General features: G+C 45.0%; 8 protein-coding genes across 8 annotated transcripts; 3 read left to right on the plus strand and 5 right to left on the minus strand.

Annotated features, from left to right (window-relative positions):
• Positions 1-3045: 3045 nt before the first annotated feature.
• On the minus strand, positions 3046-4028 carry K444DRAFT_169897 (uncharacterized protein). Its single transcript, XM_024870725.1, has one exon. The coding sequence runs from the start codon at positions 3774-3776 to the stop codon at positions 3279-3281; it is 498 nt and encodes a 165-aa protein (XP_024730273.1). The 5' UTR covers positions 3777-4028; the 3' UTR covers positions 3046-3278.
• Positions 4029-4474: 446 nt separating this feature from the next.
• K444DRAFT_169920 (uncharacterized protein) lies at positions 4475-5414 on the plus strand. The gene has a single exon (XM_024870727.1). The coding sequence runs from the start codon at positions 4822-4824 to the stop codon at positions 5332-5334; it is 513 nt and encodes a 170-aa protein (XP_024730274.1). The 5' UTR covers positions 4475-4821; the 3' UTR covers positions 5335-5414.
• Positions 5415-8052: 2638 nt separating this feature from the next.
• On the plus strand, positions 8053-8751 carry K444DRAFT_702296 (uncharacterized protein; the record flags this gene model as incomplete). Its single annotated transcript, XM_024888050.1, has 3 exons — positions 8053-8187; positions 8263-8531; positions 8628-8751. 3 exons carry the CDS (start codon positions 8053-8055, stop codon positions 8749-8751), a joined length of 528 nt encoding a protein of 175 aa, XP_024730275.1.
• Positions 8752-10504: 1753 nt separating this feature from the next.
• On the minus strand, positions 10505-11107 carry K444DRAFT_619146 (uncharacterized protein). The gene has a single exon (XM_024881462.1). The coding sequence runs from the start codon at positions 11030-11032 to the stop codon at positions 10649-10651; it is 384 nt and encodes a 127-aa protein (XP_024730276.1). The 5' UTR covers positions 11033-11107; the 3' UTR covers positions 10505-10648.
• Positions 11108-12232: 1125 nt separating this feature from the next.
• K444DRAFT_541722 (NAD(P)-binding protein) lies at positions 12233-16274 on the plus strand (the record flags this gene model as incomplete). Its single annotated transcript, XM_024875820.1, has 3 exons — positions 12233-12337; positions 15692-15730; positions 15786-16274. The coding sequence occupies 3 exons, from the start codon at positions 12233-12235 to the stop codon at positions 16272-16274; spliced, it is 633 nt and encodes a 210-aa protein (XP_024730277.1).
• Positions 16275-16689: 415 nt separating this feature from the next.
• K444DRAFT_169996 (NAD(P)-binding protein) lies at positions 16690-17783 on the minus strand. The gene is made up of 2 exons (XM_024870728.1): positions 17720-17783; positions 16690-17670 (listed from the first exon to the last, which is right to left on the minus strand). Exons 1-2 carry the CDS (start codon positions 17756-17758, stop codon positions 16780-16782), a joined length of 930 nt encoding a protein of 309 aa, XP_024730278.1. The 5' UTR covers positions 17759-17783; the 3' UTR covers positions 16690-16779.
• Positions 17784-19015: 1232 nt separating this feature from the next.
• Positions 19016-19473, minus strand: K444DRAFT_541617 (DUF423-domain-containing protein; the record flags this gene model as incomplete). Its single annotated transcript, XM_024875808.1, has 2 exons — positions 19016-19246; positions 19333-19473. The coding sequence occupies 2 exons, from the start codon at positions 19471-19473 to the stop codon at positions 19016-19018; spliced, it is 372 nt and encodes a 123-aa protein (XP_024730279.1).
• Positions 19474-19599: 126 nt separating this feature from the next.
• Positions 19600-21033, minus strand: K444DRAFT_619151 (uncharacterized protein). The gene has a single exon (XM_024881463.1). The coding sequence runs from the start codon at positions 20951-20953 to the stop codon at positions 19676-19678; it is 1278 nt and encodes a 425-aa protein (XP_024730280.1). The 5' UTR covers positions 20954-21033; the 3' UTR covers positions 19600-19675.
• Between the last annotated feature and the right edge of the window lie 109 nt (positions 21034-21142).

Consider the following 21142-nt stretch of genomic DNA (forward strand, 5'->3'; position numbering starts at 1 on the left):
TACTCCCAAGCTGGTTTTGGAGGTTTGAAAAGAGGGTACCAGGACATGTCTCCTCTTGTGTCTCCTCACTGTCGAAGGCAACAGACCGTGACATCGAACGAAAGGTGGCAGCAAAATTAACCCCGACTATAACGAGAAGAAATATACGGTATTGGTTTGGTCCCCAGTTCGCAGAATGCGCATTAGTAGTGAAGATCTTTTGAGGCGGAAGACCTTTGGAGGGTGCCGAGGTGGTTGTGAGTGCGAGGGCCGTTGAGATGTAAGAATACGGGTATGCGTCCAACACGGGGGGGGTTGATATACTACTGTTTGGGAGGCAGCTTTATGAAGATATCCCATTTAAGTTTGGGCATAAGGTTTGACGTATTCATCGGCGGTAGGAAGGGACCGCTTGCGATTGATCACCTCAGTCCCAACACCTGGCAGGTTAGGGTTGTCATCGCGCTGCAAAAGAACATCAAGCACGCCTTATAGTTCTGCTCTTTCTCTAGGCAAGTCTGACCCTACCATGCTCGCCGGTCTCATTACTGCTAAGCCCAAATCATACTGCCCGTAGGTAAATACATCTCCCCCTCCTCGGTGAAGATATCCATCATGGAGTAAAGACCCAAGGCATGCTTTGTTTAATGGGGCTGCAGATTGATGATCGGAATCACTGGTGACAGCGAAAAGCAACATTGGCAGGAAAAGGAGTTGTTGGAACAAGGGTATTGATCCCCCGAGGTTTATTATATCTATCAAAAAGGTACTTGGCAAGTGGCGGCGAAGGAGGCAGAAGCATAGAGATGGAGGACTATCGTTGCCTGAGCGCATGAGACGAGTTCGGAAGTGTTCAAGAAAGTCGTCGAGAACGAACCTGGCCTCACCTTTTATCCTTCAATCAAGCGCTACCAGCGTGTTCACGCCAACGTTCGGAGAAGCGGCTACCTCCTTTGAAACACGCAGTTCTGAGAATTGTAATCCAGAAGTCAATCAATACCGGAAACACTGCCACGCCATTGTGTCTTCGTCTTGCAAGTGGCTGCTGGGGATCGAACATCGTGCTGCGTGCATGGGCGTTTTTGGGCGGGAATGGCACAAGGTGTTGCATGTGTATTGGGCTCTCGAATAGACTTGTGGGCGTCGAATATTCGAAATGTTGCAGTCGTGGTGCGTTCGAGGGTAGTATTCAAGGACGAAGGGGACACATACTGTGGAACCAGCAGAGCAAAGCGTCGAGCAAGAAGATTCGCAAGCCGGCCTGGGTATGGAAGTACGCAAACCACAAGAGATAGAGCTTCGCAGCAGAAAAGAGTTCGGGTGGAGTGCACAGAAATCTAACGTTGGCGGCAATCGGATTGCGAGGCTGGAATAGAATATATCGATTCCAGGTTGGAGATGCTGGGAAATGACGGGATTGTAAGCGCAGAACAGCTCTGTTGTTAGTCAATCAATTGTTATCGAATTCTTGGGAGGCAACCGCACATCCTCCATATTTCGTCCAAGGCTTCTGTGAGACCGCCGAAGCAGGAACGGCGCCGGTTGGGTTGGCGCGGCCAGGGTTCGCTCTGCAACAGTTGGCGATGCCAGAATATTGAGGTAGATTGACTCGCGACAGGGGATTGCGAAGCATGGCTGTCGCCACCGAGGCATTGCACTTGATGCGGTTTTTGCGCGGTCCCAGCGGGTGTGCGTGGGCGTGGGCGTGGGCGTGGAGGAGCTCAGAGCTGTGTCGGCAGACCTTCTCGAAGTTCCAGGGTGCGTGGAGTGTCCCAGGAGGGAAGGAACTGCTGCGATAGCCTGCCACAACTCAACTTGGTGGTGATGCCAATACAGCCTTCGGGAATCAAACACCGCAATCACTCGTGACGCCGAGAAAACGGACCCGGCCAGATGAAGGTTCGCAGGCGGGTGTTCCAGGAATTCCAACTGCCGTCGGGTGTGGTGAACAACTCAACCAGTACACGGAATGTCACACCATGACAACGAACGAAATCACGGAATAGGCATAGCGACTGGAAAGCGCGAAAAGTTTCAACTTTCATGAGGCTATACTTTAGTGCGATGGAAAGAGCGTGCGAGGTGGCCTGACTCCCAGCCAAGTTCTTTTCCTTAAGTGAAGTGACGACAACGAGGTGAAAATTTTGAAATAAACTTTGGCCACGAAAAGCTTTGATCTTCATGAGCTATGCTTTAGTGTGATGGAAAGAGCGTGCAAGGTGGCCTGACTCCCAGCCATGTTCTTTCCTTAAGTGAAGTGACGACAACAAGGTGAAAATTTTGAACCAAACTTTGGCCATGAGGCAAGAGCAACGAAGTTGTATTTCGAGCGCCATCAAACACAAGGAAGAACACAAGGCAGGTAGTTACAAATCGCAAAGGAGGAAATGGTTATTGCCATGCAAATCGGAGAGATAAATGCGCCCCGTTTCAAGCGTCCGAAACGGAAGGGAATCGTCCCCCCTTAATGCTCGCCTCTTTCAGCGACACCAACAGCTCGTCACTGATAGGCATGTTAACTGCGCCAAGATCGCCCCTAGCAACGCCATCCAAGTTACCGCCGTCCGCACACTGCACCAAGATCGCCCCTAGCAACGCCATCCAAGTTCCAGCCGTCCGCGCACTGCACCAGGTCCCTTCTGAGCCAAGTATATAGAACTTGAAAAAACTTGCAAAGGAACTAAACCTGAGTTGCTTGAAGAGACAGTTTGCATCTCGAGCAAACCTGTTTGCATCTGGTGCAAACTCTGGCTTCCCTCTGGATACATAAGGCCCGCCTTGCTCCCTCTATCCTGAGAATTTCTTCTCTTCTTCCACATCACACAGTAGTACATTGAGAGTCTTCTGCCATCACAAAGACCCGCGCACTCATAACTTCTACTGCCAGACACTTGTCATACAACATTCACACACACCACACACCACAAACCACAAACCACAAACCACACATTCTCATTCTCATTCTCCCAAGTACCATTTGTACAATCACAATGGGTCTTCTCACTTTCATCCGAAAGCTCTTCTCTTCTTGCGCATGTCAGTCAACTTCAGACGATGCCCCTCTTCCTCCGCCGCGCCCAGTCACCCTTGCGCGGGCCCCTCTCCTCCCTCCTCCTCCTCCTCCGCCCAGCCGAACAACCGTCGCTGCGGCCGCTCCTCCTCGTCCAAAGAGGTACTCGACAGAAACGTTCATCACCGCCGCTCCCCGGAAGAAGCCGGTGTATCGTTTCTCGTCCTCGGTTTACTCATCCGTACCATCAAAGTACCCATCGATACGAGAACAGTTCCCAACCGTACGATCACAGTGCGCTGAAATAGTCCTCTGCGCCGAAGACTATATCAAGGAACTGGAGTCCATCCCATTCTCCCAATTCTCCACCGTAGAATCGTCGAAGCCTCGCGCTCGACCCCGTCTTCCGTCCGGCATGTTCTGAAGCCGTTGAACATCTTGTGAGTACTCCATTGCCCCATTTGACCCTCGAACAATCGGGAAATTCGTTCGTTATTGTTCTGGAACATCGCGGCTGACTTCGAAACGCAGACCTCTCTGTCCAGCTGCCTTCGCGCTGTTGACCTCTTGTGTGTGTGTGTGTTTGTTTGTTTGTGTCTTTTGGGACTTGGCTGGGTTTTCGTTCAGGATGGGAATTGCTGGGATAGGAGCTTGAACGAGCTTGACTTTCGGTAAGTTTCGTCGTGACTTCCTGATGAATCTCGACTGACTTGGAAACAGAGTTTGGGACATGGCGTTCTGGGTTCTCTTGATAGGGATACGGCGTTTGGGGCTTTTGGGACTTCATTCTGTTTGGGACTTGGCTGGGCTTTCTGTTCAGGATGGAACTTGTTGTGCTTTCGGGAATTTGGCGGTGTTTTCGTTCAGGAAGGAATTTGGTAGGATACACCAGGCTTTGCCGCCCGTACTGCCTGTACGGATGAGTGGTTGCTGCAAACAACTTCGTCGACCGCGACCCTTAAGGGCCGGCCAATGTACGAGTTGGGCACCACGACCAGCGTTTTTTCTACCACAGCGCAATATCATTATTCTTTTTTCACCAATCTTGATCTCCCTGCGTCGCGACCGTGACAATGTTGTGGTGGTTCGTTCTTGCCATGCGACCGTGAATAGTGACCTTAGCGCTGAAACCCACTGAATCGGTGAGCCTGTAGAAGTTGCAGCACTTCCACCCTATTGAATCCATCGCTGTCAATCCACTTCAACTCTTTTCGCCTGTGCACATCCAGAAGAGAAATCTTCCACTCAACTCGCTCCTCTCCACGCACAGCAGATATAGAAGTGGGGTTTGTATGTTGCGCTGGACGACTTTGCTGGGGGACAAGCACACGCCTCGCTCTGCACTGCATCAAAGTCTACGAAAGTACTCCATCAACGATAGAGAGCGCAAACAATGGATCGAATGCAACTCTGCGAAAAGGAGCACAAGGAGAGTAGAATCCCAGCTCTCCATCAGTGCCAAGTCCAGCTGTCTAAATGCTGACAACCAAATCATAGGCACCGACTCTTGCGAGGCGCGAACCCATCCTGTCCATCGTATGGCCCCGCCCAGCGCAGCGAGGCCCACAAGCACCGTCGACGAATCCAAATATCGCTGAGCCAGAGGTACGATTGAAGCCCCATAATCCGTGGAGGACAAAACCAAGCAGATCCCCAGACCTCCACCAAGAGTTCCAAGGTCCCCACAATCGGTTCAGCAACTCACACAACAAGCCTCATTGAAGCTCCCGCCAGTCATTCCGCCAACAGGCGTGCCTCCACAGGCGATATCTTGCTCGCAAAATCGCTGCCAAGGCCATGGCCGACAGTTACACATAGATCGTCTTGGCCCGATGTGGAAGAATGAGAGTCTGGGCTCTGCATCTTGCGCTGAACGAATCTCCTCGCAGAACGGCGGAAGCATATCCCCAACTGGCTACAACAAAAACCAGATAGTCGATCCACCCACCCGCATTTCGAACACCTCCCTATCGGCAACGGCACCAGCAGTCGAATCGACGGTCTTGGCAGCGCCTATGCCGGTGGGCACAACAAACGCGCAAAACCTGTGCCATCGAAATGGGGGAGAAAGCACCCTCAGCGACCCAGGTGCAGCTGCGAAGCCCGACGGTGACATTCAATCGTCGAAAAACGTCAAGGCTGGGCTCCAGCAGATACAACAACGGGGCCATCTGTTGATGGACCAGGGATCGCACATTCATACGAAGTACCACCTCACAAAATTTAGGCAGAGACCTATAGAAGCTGATACTGGCAGACCGCAGATAACTTGCCCTTCCATCGCATTAGGCTGCCATCCATGGCTTGCCAGGAACAAAGGGTCGGCAATTGCTGCCTGCATATAACGGAACCTTTTGGAAACGACTTCATGACATCTGGAGGTACTTGAGAACGGTCGTCACTCAACGGAGAGGGAGAAGGCGAGATCCCACATTGCACAATGTTCGCACATCAATTTCATATGGAAACCTTGGTTTCAATGGAAATTTGGGCCGTGGGTGAGTTTAGAGATCCCCAGAATCCGGTTCACAAAGCTCCACTGACCAGCCTCGATCAAAGCAGAGTCTTCTCGCGTTGGGCGACTTGGTGACGCAAATTTGCCCATCCTTATCGAGTGCTCTCAGTACGCAGTCCGATTTCCAAGGTGCGACAACCTCGCCATGATGTTCCCCGCTTCCAGCACAATGAGTCTCGATCGCGATCTCGAACCACGATCGACTAGGCGAGGATATCAGACCGCAGAAGGATAATTCTAGCCAGACCTCAAGACCGTCGATATTATTTTGTTGACTATGCAGTGCGCCGTTTCTTCTGAAGGAGGCGGTGCCAGCCTGTGTTGCAGGGTTAGCAGTTCGACCCCCGCTAGAGTTAGTAGAAAGACATTGTGATAAATTCAGAAAAATGCAATATAAAAGATTCATGAAGCGATCAAATTCAACAAGTATGAGGAGAGGAACACTTGTCCGAACAAAAGTATGTGTGGGCACGCAAGTTGCTTGCCCGCGTCGGTCTCGCTTTGGCAGAAAACCCCCTCGAATTTTGGAAATTTCCAAGTGGAATTCATTGCCAAGACGCGCAGCCCAAAAAGACGATTGACACGATAATTTCCCATCATTTGCCGGTCCAGCTTGGAGCCAGCTTGAGGGTTCACGATGCGAAAGGAATAACCGTCTGCTCGAACATTGTACGAGCGCGTGGTGTCTGTGAAAAGTGCCCGAAAATTGGAGCTGGAAAGATGGAAAGGCTTTTCTGACGTCAAAAGTTGGAACAGAAAAGCCAAACTCGCTTCGGCTGATGAGTCAGCACCTCCCATCCACCAGATCTGCTTTCTCCACTTTCCCCCCCTTTTCTACCCGGTAAGTAGTTTCGATAAACAAGTCGTCGCTTAGAGTTGACACAAGGCAGCTGCACGAAGTCCCTATACATCTGAAAAGAGTTGATGGGTTGAAAGGTCGTACAAATAAGGCTAACTGATCTGCGAGCCCCTTCGTGAATTATAGTCACGTGAACGCACTCTTGGACCTGTGATGTTGTAAGGGGAAAAATTCGCTTAAGCCTCAGGCACACACTTCGCTTAATTATGGCGCTAAGGAGTATTTAGCCTCGCTCCCCAGCTTCTACAGTACGAGCTTTCACGCTTCTCCTCAGGGATTTATCGGAATTCTTGAAATCTCTCTCGTATTACGTGACGTGTGTTTTACCCGGTAATTTGTTAACCTGGCACTTGGTTCGCTTCTGCCTATTTCTTCTGTGGATCTTCAATGTTTAGGTCCTTTTGTGGTCACGTGAAATATTTCACGTGACTATGAATGTTCAGACGAAGGGATAAGTACTGGTAACGCTAAGAACGCAGTTCTTGGTTATGTAACCTTTTGTCAGGCAATGGTGTAACGGCTATTATCAGCGCCGGAAACAACATATCACTGGGCACCATGATAATAAGGTTTGTTGGTGGTCCAGATGGTGTGGGTGAGAAGGCCGGAAAATAAGCGATGCTGACTCATGAAGCAGCCCTTCAGGAAATTGGCCGGGGCTGTACCGCCCCCCTTTAATTCAGTCATCCCACCTTCTAGCATGTCAACATTGCAGCAAACTGTCTGCATTCCTCTACTGGCTACGCGAAAGGGACTATTCCTCTGACTGTAGTCACTGCCCCGCATGCCACAGCAATTATCTAGGTACCCTGCCTCTAAACATCTTCTGTTCTATATTTTAAGCTATCTCACCGGACGAAGGGATAGCTTAAAATTAGCATGGGTGATCTTGAGACCGCAGCAAGCTCTGGATGTCTTTCTGTACTTTCCTCACAAGATTTCTCAGCGTCTTCCGGAAACTGTCCCCAGATTTTGAGCCTAACTCGCATTCGGTAAGGGTCTGGAAATACGCGCGAATAGATACTGCCGATACTCTAGGTAAGCTGACCACCTTAGGAGGAATTATGAAACTCGCTTCTCCCCCAGGCAATGGACTAGAGCTATGGCGTCTATTTTTGTTCCGCAAATCCTTTCTTTCAGCATACAACGAATCCTTCTTGCAAGCCTTAAATAGATGGTGGGAGTTTTGTTGTATTCGTGCTAGTTGTTGGCTATCATCCCCGTTTTTGTGAAACAGATTGCTTAAGAGGGTGAGCAGGCTGTTCACTGTACTTTTCGTACCGAGCCTCGCTTATCTTACAACAACAACAAGCTTTGTGATCGATCCTTCTTTCTAAAAAATGAGTTTAACCATGCACAATAAGCTTAACTATAAGACAGGAGGAGTTTGCACAAGGTTTCCGAGAACATACTTTCAAGCTCCTACACGGTGCCTCTCCTCAAAAACTTGGATCAATAAAATGAAAATAGAGTTGTAATCCTGAACACAGCCCCTTCCAAATCACTATAATCAAGAAAGTGATTTATAATTCCGAGAGTCTCTCTAGTAGGAGGGTGGTATATAAACATCCCAGGTCTCTGAAAGTATCAACATCATCAACTCTTCTCATCCTCTCTCATCTTATTCTCTATTTGCAAACAAGTTTCACAATCAAGCCTCGCTCAACTACCCATTCCTCCCTAGTTACCATGAAGTTCTGCACTAGCATCATTCTCGTTCTCGCCAGTACTCTCATTACTGCATCTCCAGTGTCCCTCGCCAAACGTGCTTCAAATGCGGATGCAGTTCTAGCAACAATAAACCAGTGGTTGAATGACATTTCTGTAAGTCTTCCTCCTTTTACTTTTAGCTTTCCTCTTACAATTCAACAAGTGCTAACTCTATATTTTAATCCCTAGAGAGTGAACGCTTTCCTTAACACACTTGCCAATAACGACCCCAATGCCGTGGCAGACGGAGCGATGGCCTTCACTTTCGCCAACGACGAACCCAACCAACTTGCAGCTCTGAACAGTTTTCTCCTTCCCACTGACACGGCAGGTTTGAATGCCGTGGGAATACTTATGCAAGTTTTTCCGATGGTACCCGCAGCATTCATGGCTATTGCAAATAGTGGTGGAGATCAGGGCGTTATCTCAACCCAGGTCAACATTATCAATTCAGTTAGGTTAGTCAATTCCTTTTGCCGTAGAAATGTCAAAAGAAGCGGAAGACGAGGAAAGACAAGAGTTGATGAAGGCTAACATGAGCGTCACTTATTTAGATGTGCTACTGTTTTGCCGCAAATAGGGATATTGTTTAATGCCGCTGCGGGAGACAATGACCTGGGGCCACAAGATACTCCGACTGGACCACTGGTGTGCCCAAATCCACCTACATTGGCTTAGATAGTTGCTTCAATTGAGAATGAGCTCTGTTCGAGGCTGCGTTGGGGGTGAATCGCGCGTTAGCAGAGGAGTCATGGCGTTCAGTTCGAATTTGGGGTTCGAAAATTTGTTGTATAGGAGTAAATATATTATATGGTTTGATTGTTTCTCTCTCTCGTAGCTATTGCGCAACACAGAACAAGTTTTGCAGGGAGGACTTTATATCCATTATCTTAGAGTCTTAGACTAGAGATTCGTGTGCAAACCCTATTTAAGTACATTTAAAATAGCCGGAGAATGTTTCGACGGTTTCTCCCTGAGATCGTCCCTAGAAAGCTATTTATATCATAAAAGTTACTCGATTTACCTAGCTATTAAAGTAGGGGAAATAACCTCATTTCCACTCAAGCAATAGCACCATGCACGTGGCAGAACGAATTCTAGCAAGTGCCGCTGGCTATCCTTACACTCTGAATAGGTAGCAAGAGAGGGTAACTAACTATAAAACTGAAGCTGCTAACAATTAGGTCACAAGTCCTATGAAATAGGACAGGACGACCGAAGAACTTTCTCGGTCGTACAGTACGAAAGAAGGGAGAAAGTGGGGAAAGTCATTGGGAAATTTAATTGCAATTCCCCCACACTGCCTGCAGTGTCCACAATGCCCACATTTCAAAGCCCGTTCGTGGGCAAAGGTAGCACCCAAACAGTGTGTCAAAGGATTATTCAAGTTATTCAAGTTATTCATGAATATTCATGAATAACTTGAATAAAATATAAATAACTTGAATAAAATATAAATAACGAGCAGCTTAAAAAACTTGAGTAAAATAGAATAATTATTCATGAATAACACGAATAACCATGAATAGTCACGTGTAAGTCACGGGATTATTATAAATTAACACATATTTTAATTTTAAAAAAATAAATAAGGTACTTATTAAGCAAGCTTATATAAGGGCACTTAAATACTGATTTTCTATAATAATAAACTTGAAGTGTTACTAAGGTTCAATTTACTTACTAAGTGCTACTACCACCTGATTAGGTAGTGAGGTGGCACTAGGTGCGGCCCCCCCCCCTGGAGCCTTACCTGACTAGGCTAGCCATATCACGTATAATAATCACGTGTGTTATTCAAGTTATTCATGAATATTCATGAATAACTTGAATAAAATATCAAGTTATTCATGAATATTCATGAATAACTTGAGTAATATATGAATAAAATATGAGTAACGGGGTTTATACTTGAATAGAATATGAGTAACGGCCATTATTCTATTTTACTCTATTCATTTGACACACGGCACCCAAAACATTCAAGTCAAGATTAAATAGCCTCACCCAACTTATGACCGCATCCTTAGTATTAGTTCCATATTTTAAGATGTTTTATAATCTTGGCGCCACGATTCTGGTTCTTTCACGATTTACTCAAGAGATTCATGCCGAATTGGATTTCCTTGCCTCGGATACTCTACTGTTTCGACGATGGCCAGCATTCAGTATCTTGAGAACATTCAGGAACTCGATGCACAACATTGACCCACTCCGGCATTGCAACTAACACTTTGCTGGACCTCAGCCCCCGCGTCGAAGTTTGATATCTTATGGCGCTTTTGTTGGGCTCATTCTGGATTGAATTCTGTTTGTCTTCTATCGGCTGTCATCATAAAGCGTTTGGATGAAGAAATGGACTTTTGAAGCATGCACGTCGGATTGACAAAAACGGGCGGTGAGGGTATGAAAGTATTGATTCATTTCCGTTCCCCCCCCCCCCCCCCAACCATCACGTGGCCTTGTACATATACATGATTCGATGCAAACCCGCATCCAAATTCCCAACACCCGGATATCTTGCTCCCCCTCCAAAACAAAGCCTCACCCATTAATCCACCACTCAATCGCCTCTCTAAGCAGCACCGCGGTATGGCTCATACTGCTGAGGTCCAGAAGGAGCATTGACGTAGACGACCGTTCTCGCACTGCGGCGTTTGACGCACCAGATGATCAGGGTAATCCAGAAGGCGATCTTGAAGATGACGCCGAGAGCTAAACAAGCGATACCAGCATCCCAAAGCGCGCCCTTGGGACGGCAGTCTGAATAGGCGACGGAGTCGTTGAAGCTGTTGGAATCGTTGGTGGAGACGGTGCATTGGTCATTTGCTGCGCTGTTTACCCAGGCACCGAGGAGACCGCCGCCGATAATGAAGAACATGGCTGCGAGGCAGAAGCAGAGGATGGGCCACCGCTTGCGAAATCCCTGCTTCTGGACGATCTCTTGTTGGTATGTCATTTTGGCGGTGTTGTGGGTATTGAGCGACGAGAGAGAGAGAGAGAGAGTGTGTGTGTGTGTGTGTGTGTGTGTGTGAGGTATTGGAGAAATTGCTGGTCAGAGAGGCATGTGGTTGGCAATGAATTGTTGTTATGAAGAAGGTGAGAAAGTAACATGCGGAGAGCGAGATCTTTAAACGATTCGGCTTGGGGATGATCGTTTCCTACGCCCTGCGGCACGGTCAGGCGAAGCAGCCCGCTAACGAAGATCTATTCCTGAATCCACTGAATCCTTCCAGTCAGCCTCGCCGAATCCTTGCATAAGTGCGAAAATGCGCTAATGAGGCGCATGGCGCAAATTGGCAGCAATGTTATTCGGAATTGAGCCAATGAGAACGGTTATGCTCAACCTAATCTGTGGCCATCCTTGGCGTGAAGGTTGAGCAATACCCCCTGAATCCCCACACTCGAAACACAGAGCCACGGCCGCAGGAACTGTACAGCCCTATGGCCACCGTCGAAAGACGCCTTCGCTCCATTGCTTTTCGCAGAGCGATCTGGCGAATGAAACGAGTCGGATCTGCGTATCGGATAAGGCAGTCAGACGGACTCCAGCCCCCAGGGGAAATTGGCGTCGATCGAAAAGGTCAAGAACCTTTGAAAGTGCTGCTCTCGAAGAACCATAGTTCTGGACACTACCAGGTTCAAAGAGCGACAGATCACATAGCATAATCTGCAAGCAAGAGTACTAAGCAGTCAACTCTTATTAAGCTCCACACCGCATTTGGAAAATGTGTCACGTGAAGATCACGTGTTGCGCCCTTGTTTTTCTCTAGGATGCTAAGCTCCACTTCCCCGCCCGCTGCCATGTTTCTCACAAAGTGACCTGGTTAGGAAAGAGTCCTCAGTTCCACCTCATCCTCTGCCCGCACTCGATAATTCTCCAGCATGCCAAGTCTAGATGCAACTCCGGAGTAAAGCGGACCTAACGGACGTGACGTCTACAACGCTCGTTTGTTAAAATGGATAACCTATCGCAAAGCGAAACATGATATTTTCACCGCGGATCTTTTATGCTTCTTGCAGCACCTACTGCACTTTTAAGTCGTGATTCTCAATGATCTGCCCCAGGCTGTTTTCGACTTCACTACTTTCCATTCTATCAAATTTATATACAAACTTCTTCTCGAGTTTCAACAATCTTCACAACTACGCAGACAAAATGATTGCTACTACATATCCGGAGCTCGGTGAAAAGACAGAAAGTTTGGAAGCGGCTGAGAAGTTTGCTGAGCAAATTCGTGGTAAGACAATTCTCGTCACAGGTGTGATATCGTGGAGGCCAGGCTTGGCAACGATACCTGAGGCATCGATTCGGTATCGATACTGGATGGTATTACTCAGGTATTACTAATATCGATACCGAATCGATTCTTATACCGCTTTCTACCCCGCACCCTTCAATTTTTACTCTCTTTACTTCTCTCACCTCACATTACGATTCCATTCAGATTATACTCTCAAAATGTCTTCTCCATCTAAACTAGACTCTTCCTTTTTAGCTTCCGCTTCAGTAGAATTAATTTCGACTTCCCAGAATCATACAAAATGGAGGTCTCCTGCTTAGAAGTACTATCGTTCTCCCACTAAGGAGGAGAACCAAGCTTATCTTTATTACACTTATTATACTAATTCAGAAAAATCGCCATATAGTACTTCTATTACTCAGAATATAAAGAAGTACTTGAAAGGCCATTACCAGATTATTATTGAGAAGGTTTTGAGCAAGAACCAAGTAGCGGTTAATTTGCAATTAAAGCAATATTACTAACAAGTTACTAGAACGAGCGAGAGAGAGGAGCTTAATACCGAGATCCTGGAAGCCCATCTCAATAGCTTAATTATTACTAAAGCTTTGATTTCTCTTATTATTATACGGAATTTGTCTTATACTCTCATTAAATAGCCAGAGTTCTATACCTTTTACTAACTACTAAACCGAGCTATTACGGGCAAAATTACGACTTCTCATTCAGGAATTACTAGTTCAATTAAAGAAGCTTGGGGAAAATATTAGAATACCATATAACAAGTACTCCAGGCTATACTCTTACTTATCTATATCTCTCTTAATATCTGGACTTCTCTAAATTAATAGCTTTTACTTGCGATCTATAACTACTTTACTACATATAATAGAAAGTAATAAAAGGCCCTTCTCACTTTAAAGAAAGTTTCTGGCCATAGCTCAGAGGCTCAAATAGCAGTTTTTTGGCTAGTTCTTCAAAATTACGATATTATTAATAAGCTTAGAGCTATTATAAGTAATAATAGTTCTATAAATAATATTCTTTATTATATAATTCAAAAAGAGCTAAAGAATATACTTGGCTTAAATTAGAAAGCAGATTACTAGTATATTTGCTATCTAGGCTATATTATTAATCTGATTATATAAGCCTTCTTATTTATAAATCAGGTTAGCTTAAAGAAGCTTAATTCGTATAATAAGTAAGAGCAAGCTAAAGCCTTTAATATAATAGAGGCAATAAGGGCCCAATTCAGGCTAATAGGTTCCTTTAGCTAAATATATAATATTATAGTTTATATTTATAAATTAGCTAGAAGAATAAAGAAGTTCCATATATTTATAGGAAGGCTAATTCTAATAAATAATCATATAAGATAAAATAGCTAGTATAAGATACTTCTTATATTACTTAACTTATGGCCTATAATAAAAAGGTATTATTAAGACTATAAGAAAAAGCTTAAGAAAAATATCTTGATTCCCAAAAATTAGAAAAAGCTTTATATAATTAAGAAGTTCCTTACTTCTTTTATATAAGCTACTTTTACTACTAAGGGCTCGACTTCTCTTAATTCTACCCTTTTTATAATAGATATTTTAATTAAATACCTTTAAGAAAAAAATATAAGTTTTCTTTTTCTATTATATAATTATACTAATTCTAATAGGCCAAATATTAGAAGAATAGAGATCCAGAGAAAAAAGACTTTCTTTACTAAATTAAGGCAATATATAAGGTTCTAAATAATTATTATATAAAGACTAATATGTCTCTAGTTTATACTATTATATTAATTTTAAATCCTTGTAATTATATAAGATATATTAAGATATATTAGCTAAAGAAATAGTCTAAACCAGTTCTAGTTAAGATTAAAAAGCTCTGGGAGAAGTATAAGGAAAGGGCTATAATTATACCTACTTTTCTAGCTTTTTCGTATAATAGCTCGTCTTATAAGATATTAGAACTAGATACTTTTAATCAAATTTCTATATCTTTCCGGATAATAGCTCGGCCTATAAGTTAAGATAAGTTTAAGGACTATAACTTACTAGTATTATATAATCCTAGTAAATAGGGAGCCCTTACTTAGTAGTATTAGGATATATAGAGGCAATACTAGCCAAGGCTCTCTTTTATAATTATTAATATCCTCTTTATTCCACTAATAAGTAATGAGCCAGAGAAAGTATTTTTAGGAAATTAATATATAATAGGCTAGAATAGGGCAAAAATAGAGGCAGAAACTATTAAGATATAAGAATATTTAAAGTATTAAAAAAAGAATAAAATTCTAAATATTTTCCTTAAAACTAGCTAGGGAAAAATCAAAAAAGAGCAAATATTAAGAGCTTAATATAGTCTATTAGGTATTATATAAAAGCCAGGCAATTATATAATATAAAGAAAGTAGTTCTATCTATTTATTTATAATAGAAGAAATACTCTAGCCAGGATAATATCCAGGCTTTAAAACCCGGCCACTTTATATAATTTGAGGGGGTTTAGGTTATCCTCTACTATTACTTTCTCCTCTATTATTATTAATATCTCGTATACTATAATAGGTCATATAACTATAATAAATACAATTACTATATGCTCTATACTACTCTTCTCCAGGAACCCTTAAGCACTCCTCAAAAATGCCTTAACTATTTTAGTAAGCAGTATAAGAAGTACGGATATTAACTTAGCTATTATATTATTTAGTATAAATTATATAAAGTATAAAGAAGTAACTTATACTTATTAAATCAAGATTATATTAATAATCTCAGGAAAAAGCGGGATATTAAAGATATTAGGAGTATAGGGATCCTTAATTATAATATCTAAAGGGGCAGGATTAGCGATATTAAAGGTATTTTGCTATTAAGGGCTACTAGTAATAATAGATGGCTCTAGTTTATTACCTTCTATATAAAGGAAGTAATATACGTTATTATAGCTATTAAGACGAGTCCAGATTACTAGATCTTGCTGAGCTTGAGCTACTATCTTGACCAGTATATGTGTATATATGTGTATATGTATGTATATATAGGGGTAGGTAGAATGGAGGGTATGTGGAAAGTATTTGTAAATTGGAGAGAGGGTTGGGAGCTGAGAGCTTATTTTAAAGGTATCTGGATTATCGAAAATTAAAAATGGGAGTATAAATGACTCAGATTAAGCTATATTATATTATATAAAGCTATAATTTACGTAGTTATTTGGTATAGTTCAGACGATGGCACCAAAATTAGCTGGGGCCTTAGAAATAGGGCAAAGTATTACTAAGAATCGATTCGGTATCGATAGTATCGATACCTTACGATTCTGGCATTGATACGTATTAATACCGGAAATTAGGTATTTCTGCCAAGCCTGGTGGAGGCATCGGATTTTCAACCGTGAAGGCATTTGTAAGTAGTAAGCCCCGGCATTAGAACATTCAATACCAATTGGTGCCTCAACAAGGCCACACAATCTCCATCCCATCTCATCGTAGCGGGCCGCAACCCAACTAGAATCCAAGGAAGTATCGATGCGCTCAAAGTCAACTTTCCAAAAGTAGAACTAAGGTGCCTCGAGCTCGACCTCTCCAACCAGAAATCAGTCCGTGAAGCGGCGGCAAAGGTTCTCACCTGGAAAGATGTTCCCACCATGGACATCCTCGTGAACAACGCCGCCGTGATGAACCTCCCAGAACGCATGCTCAACGAAGATGGAATCGAGACGCAATTTGCAACCAACCACGTCGGAAACTTGCTCTTCACCTGCCTCATCATTCCCAAGCTCTTCAAAGTTGCAGAAACCAGCCCGAGAGGTGCAACGCGAGTCATAAACGTCTCTTATCTGTCGTCAGTGGTAGCAGGAATGAGCTGGAGCGACATTAATTTCAACAAGATCAACAAAGCTTTGCCCGAAGCTGAGCAGCCGCCTTACAGCACACACACATTGGAGTGAAAGCACGCCACCACTTGGACCGTAGCCGCACCTGGCGAGGTTCCATATGACACAACGAGAACGAGCTCGCGCAAACGAGAAAACTCAAAACAGGAAATGTCTATATAGAAACCAATATCGAGACATTCGGCAGAAAAGTTTGAAACACAAATACGACTCAATGCTCATCCGTGACAATCGCAAGAGATTGTTCCCTAGAATTCTGCTGGCTTGGGAAACTTCATGCGGATCTTTACTTGAGGCGCGGCTTACTGAGCTTATCGAGCCCCTGGAAGTCATTTGCTCGTAAAGGGACCAACAAGACTTCCCGGCGATTCAAGGATTGTTACGTACCTACAAGGCTGAAAAAGCCCAATCTGCAATTTAGGATGGTTCTTTCCGTATCAGGTATACATGTGCCGCAATTTCGTCTCAGCTTTATGACCTGAGGGTAGTCGCTCGACAGCTTTCCAGCTTCTTTTTGAATTTTTGAATGAGATAGTCCGGACGATTCGATGAGCCACACTCATGACTTGCTTGTCTTCATCTCCTTCAACCACATCTTAACTATTTCCTCCTGCTCTGTATCCGTCAATTCTTTCAGCCCCAACATCTCGTTCGCCGCCATATACCTGAAATCTCCACCATACCTCTCCCCAAGACAAAATGGAATATAAAAATTCATCATCTTGCTCTTATCTCCCTTCTCCAATGATTCAAATGCCTCCCTCGTCACAGTCTCAATATTGCTCTTTTTCTCCTCGAAGTTGAGACCCGAAAACTTCTCGGCTAACCTTGTCATCTTTCGCTCGCTCATTGCAGCTGAGTAGACATAAACGGCCTTATTCCTCGTCTTCACAGCATACTCAGGCAGCAGACTCTTCGCTACACCTTCCCCAATCCTCTCAAGGGTAGTCGTGCAGACAATCTTCTCGCCATTATCATGAAGTACCGTGACTTTCGATTTAACACCCGGCCCCATCCAGCCCGAGAGCCAAATCACCGAAAGAAAGAAGGGACCGTTGTTGATGCTCGTCCACTCGATCATGCCCTCCTTCGCAATGTCCTCAACATATTTGCGAATCTCAATCTTGTTTGTGACAATCGGCAAGGCACGGGAGAGCTCATTTTCAAGATTCGTACTGAATTCAGAAGGCACGATGCGTTTGACGCCTGCGGAGATGGCGGCGTTTATCCAGATCTTGTCAGTTGCAAGGCGGGGGTTTGGCATGGCGGAGACGACGACATCTTGGCCTTTGAATGCGGAAGTGAGGTCTAGCTCGCTGCTCAGATCGACTTTGAGGCTTTTTGCTGCTCCGTTGGGGATATTTGTGGAGTCCTTCCTCTGGACGGCCGTTACAGTGAAGCCGGCATTGTTGAGGGCAATGAGGATCTTGGACCCAAGGTTGCCTGTTGCCTGGTTATGATGTTAGCCCAGACATTATGAGATAGATGAACCGAATTACTCCTAAGAGAGCAATGTTATGGAAAGTGGTGATTGACATAATTAACTTGATGGTTGGATCTGGTGGATTCGATGGAAAGTTTGAAGATGGTGGCAGATACGACCATAAATAATGACGTACGAATGCTGGGTCGCAACTGAGGTAAAGACTGCTTATAGACAGCTTCGCAAAACTCAGGTTTCAAATGGTCCGCTTAAGAACATCCATGACATGGTGTCCGTGCCGACGTATTGAGCCAGTCTGCAGTCGGTCCGACATAATAATAACAAAATAGTCGGCCTTTTACGCCCACAACAATTTTTCAACTATAATCCCGATAAACTAATATTAAGTAGTGCGATTATAGAGTAGTATAAGGCGAATAAAACGTATTAACTCGATTTTTTATATACTGGAAGTTAATTTATAATTGAATTTTAAAGTATATAAACTAGTTCTCTCGTAATAATAATAATATTAAATATTAGAGAATAATGAATTAATTATATAAAGATAAAGGACAATTTTAATTAATACGATTTATACTAATTAGTATTATAGTAGGAGATTTTCTTTTTTGTTGTTCTTGTAGTATCGGACCGACTATCCCTTCATCCGGTGAGACATTAGCTCGCTAGCGGCCGCATGCGAATATCCCCTTACAACCGTCTCCCTCCAATCAAGCATCCGCATTTATGCGGTCGCTAGCCCTGCCAATGTCTCACCGGACGAAGGGATAGTAGTAGTACCTAGTTTATTCTTTCAACGGCATTTAAGGTGTAGCAAAGTCCGTGACCTCGAAACCCCACAGTCATAGCCAGCACAGTGCGCGATTCTGACAAATCTGATACAAGAGAAAGGCAGCTGATCCATGAAAGCCAAGGATATTCAATCAATGGAACTCCGTATGGTCGAGCTGACAAACAAAAGGTGTCGAAGTGGCTACTTGTGGCCTTGAAGCTCGCGACGCAAAGTCCACAGGCCGAGGGGTCTTGGCGATTGGTGCAGGCGACGGCCCTAAAAACAACAGTTGATATAGCTTTCTTGAGTATCCTTGGTGAAAAGAGAATTTCGATAAGCCTGCCAGGGTCTGCTCACTCAAATTTCAGCTCTCCAACTTCATCGATGTACATCAAAGGCTTTATGGGCACTTTTCGTTCGAGAACAGTGCATCATTCCAACTCCATTTATGTCCCATATGTACGTCGACTCATATCGTACAATTAGCGTTCCCCATTCGGAGCAGAGTCTGCCAAAGCCCATAACACCGGAAACGCCAATTGACTGCCCATCAAATACGGTTTCCCCCGTCAACGCTCATCTAGGGAATGGAATCCTCTTCCCGAAAGCCAATGCCACCCATCCTCCAATCAAACACAGCCCTCCCAAGGGTGTAACCGGCCCCAATGCTTTGAACCTCTGCGGGTCAAGCACAAGCAAGTATATGCCACCACTGAACATAGTCATGCCTGCTACGAACAAACTGGCTGCGAGTGTGTTTTTCGGGGCAACGGCGCTGGAGAGGAGGAGGACGCCGGAGTGAACGAGCTGTGGAAGGAACAATTGTGAGCATAAGATGTCTGACTAGAAGAGGAAAGACAAGAGTTTGAGAGAGAGGGGGAGAAGGGATGTACTTGGTAGTGAGCTGCTGTGTTCCAGTCCGCAATCCGCGCTGGGTCTGCGATCTTCTTCTTTAGGCCATGGGCGCCGAACGCACCGAGGGTGACGGAGGAGGCCCCGTAGATGCAGCCGAGTGTCCAAAAAGGGAGAGGCATTGTGCTGATGTGGATGATGTTCAATTGAGGTTCAGGTCAGACAGGTCTGACAAAGTACAAGTCGTCCTCGGAAGGTTTCCGCTGGAAGCCGATGGGATGACTAAGCTGGCCCACTTCACCTCACCACTCCTGAACCCCTTTTCATCTCGCTTGAATTTCGTGTTTAGATCTCGGAAAGATCTCTCGTCTTCTTTAACGTTCTTTACTTCGTTCTATAAACAATTTTCATCAGAGTTTCCGCCATATCAACTGCAAAGCCGGGGTCGTTAATATCCCTCATGTCCTCCACAACTTTTACACCAGTCCCCCTCAACCCTTCCTTGAGCGTCTCTGCAAGCACTGCATCTGCATCTTGATCCTCAAACACCTGTCCAGGGGTAGCAATCATACTGACCCCTCTTCTCGGAATCCAAACCTCCACTTTCTCCCGCTCCCCCGCAAACCCCTTAATCTTCTCAACTATAAAATTTCCAATCATCCTACATTCCTCCCTTGTAGTCCTCATCAATGTGACGGTCGGATTATGCTCCAACAGCTTCCTCGCCTTATAGCTTCCTGGGACAGTGCCTTTTGGCCCAAAGTTCACCATATCCGTAGCTCCAACCGAGATGATGTTCGGAACTCCCTGTTTCAGCGCCGCTTCGAGTCGAGAGGAGCCTGCACTCATATTTCCACCACAAAGGCAGTCGCAAATCTCCGTTGTTGTGACGTCCAATACTGCGTCCAAGGTACCTTCAGAGACCATACGTTCCATTGCTTTCCCGCCGTGACCTGTGGCGTGAAAGACGAATACCTCCACTGGATATTTGGACGTAAGATATTCTCGGATGGTATCTACACAAGGCGTCGTAACTCCAAACATCGTGACACCGACTCGCAACTTCCTTTCTGATTCGGGTTTGAGGTCTTTTTGGGCCAACATGCGCTTCTCATAGGCAGTACTCATGCCCAACATAGCAGCAGCAGCATTCCCCAACACATCCCTAAGCATCGCATTTGTCCCCGCGATGTCAACGACAGAATACATCATTGTGATGTCTGTTTCTCCCACAATAGGACCTGTGTCCCCGGATGCCACCGTACTCACAATAAGCTTTGGCATCCCGAGAGGTGCGACTTCTCTCATGACTGCTGAGACGAGTGAGGTCCCACCTGAACCTCCCGCGCTCAAAATCCCGTCCACGTCTCCTTTTCGTATGAGATGTTCCACGTATGCCGAAGTGCAGCGAGTCATGTACTTTATGATCTCTCCCCGTGGTGGGGATTTGAAGTCGAATGCATCTGCTGGGCCGTAACTTTTCACCAGGTCCGGTTGTGAGATTGTGATTGCTTCGTGATGGATTGGCGTGCGACCGCAGTCGATGAGGGTGATTTTAAGAGGCGTCGACGCATTCTGAGATAATTCTTGTAATTGTGATCGCAGGTAGAGGAATTCCTGCAGCTTCGTGTCCAGAGTACCGATGAGGATTAGATGCGGCATTGTGTGTTCACCTTGACCGGGGTAAAGCTTATGAGAGAAAGGATATGAGCAGGTGGGTTTCGATAAGACGATGAAGAAAGGGAGATGCTTTCAACTCAAGTCATCAAACTTTCTAGATCGCCTAGGATAAAATACCTAATCATCTAGCATGTTGCCCCACCATTACCCCGCTTTTGATGCTTAAGCGAA

Source organism: Hyaloscypha bicolor (genome assembly GCF_002865645.1).
Source record: "Hyaloscypha bicolor E unplaced genomic scaffold K444scaffold_153, whole genome shotgun sequence".
Taxonomy (NCBI): Eukaryota; Fungi; Ascomycota; class Leotiomycetes; order Helotiales; family Hyaloscyphaceae; genus Hyaloscypha; species Hyaloscypha bicolor.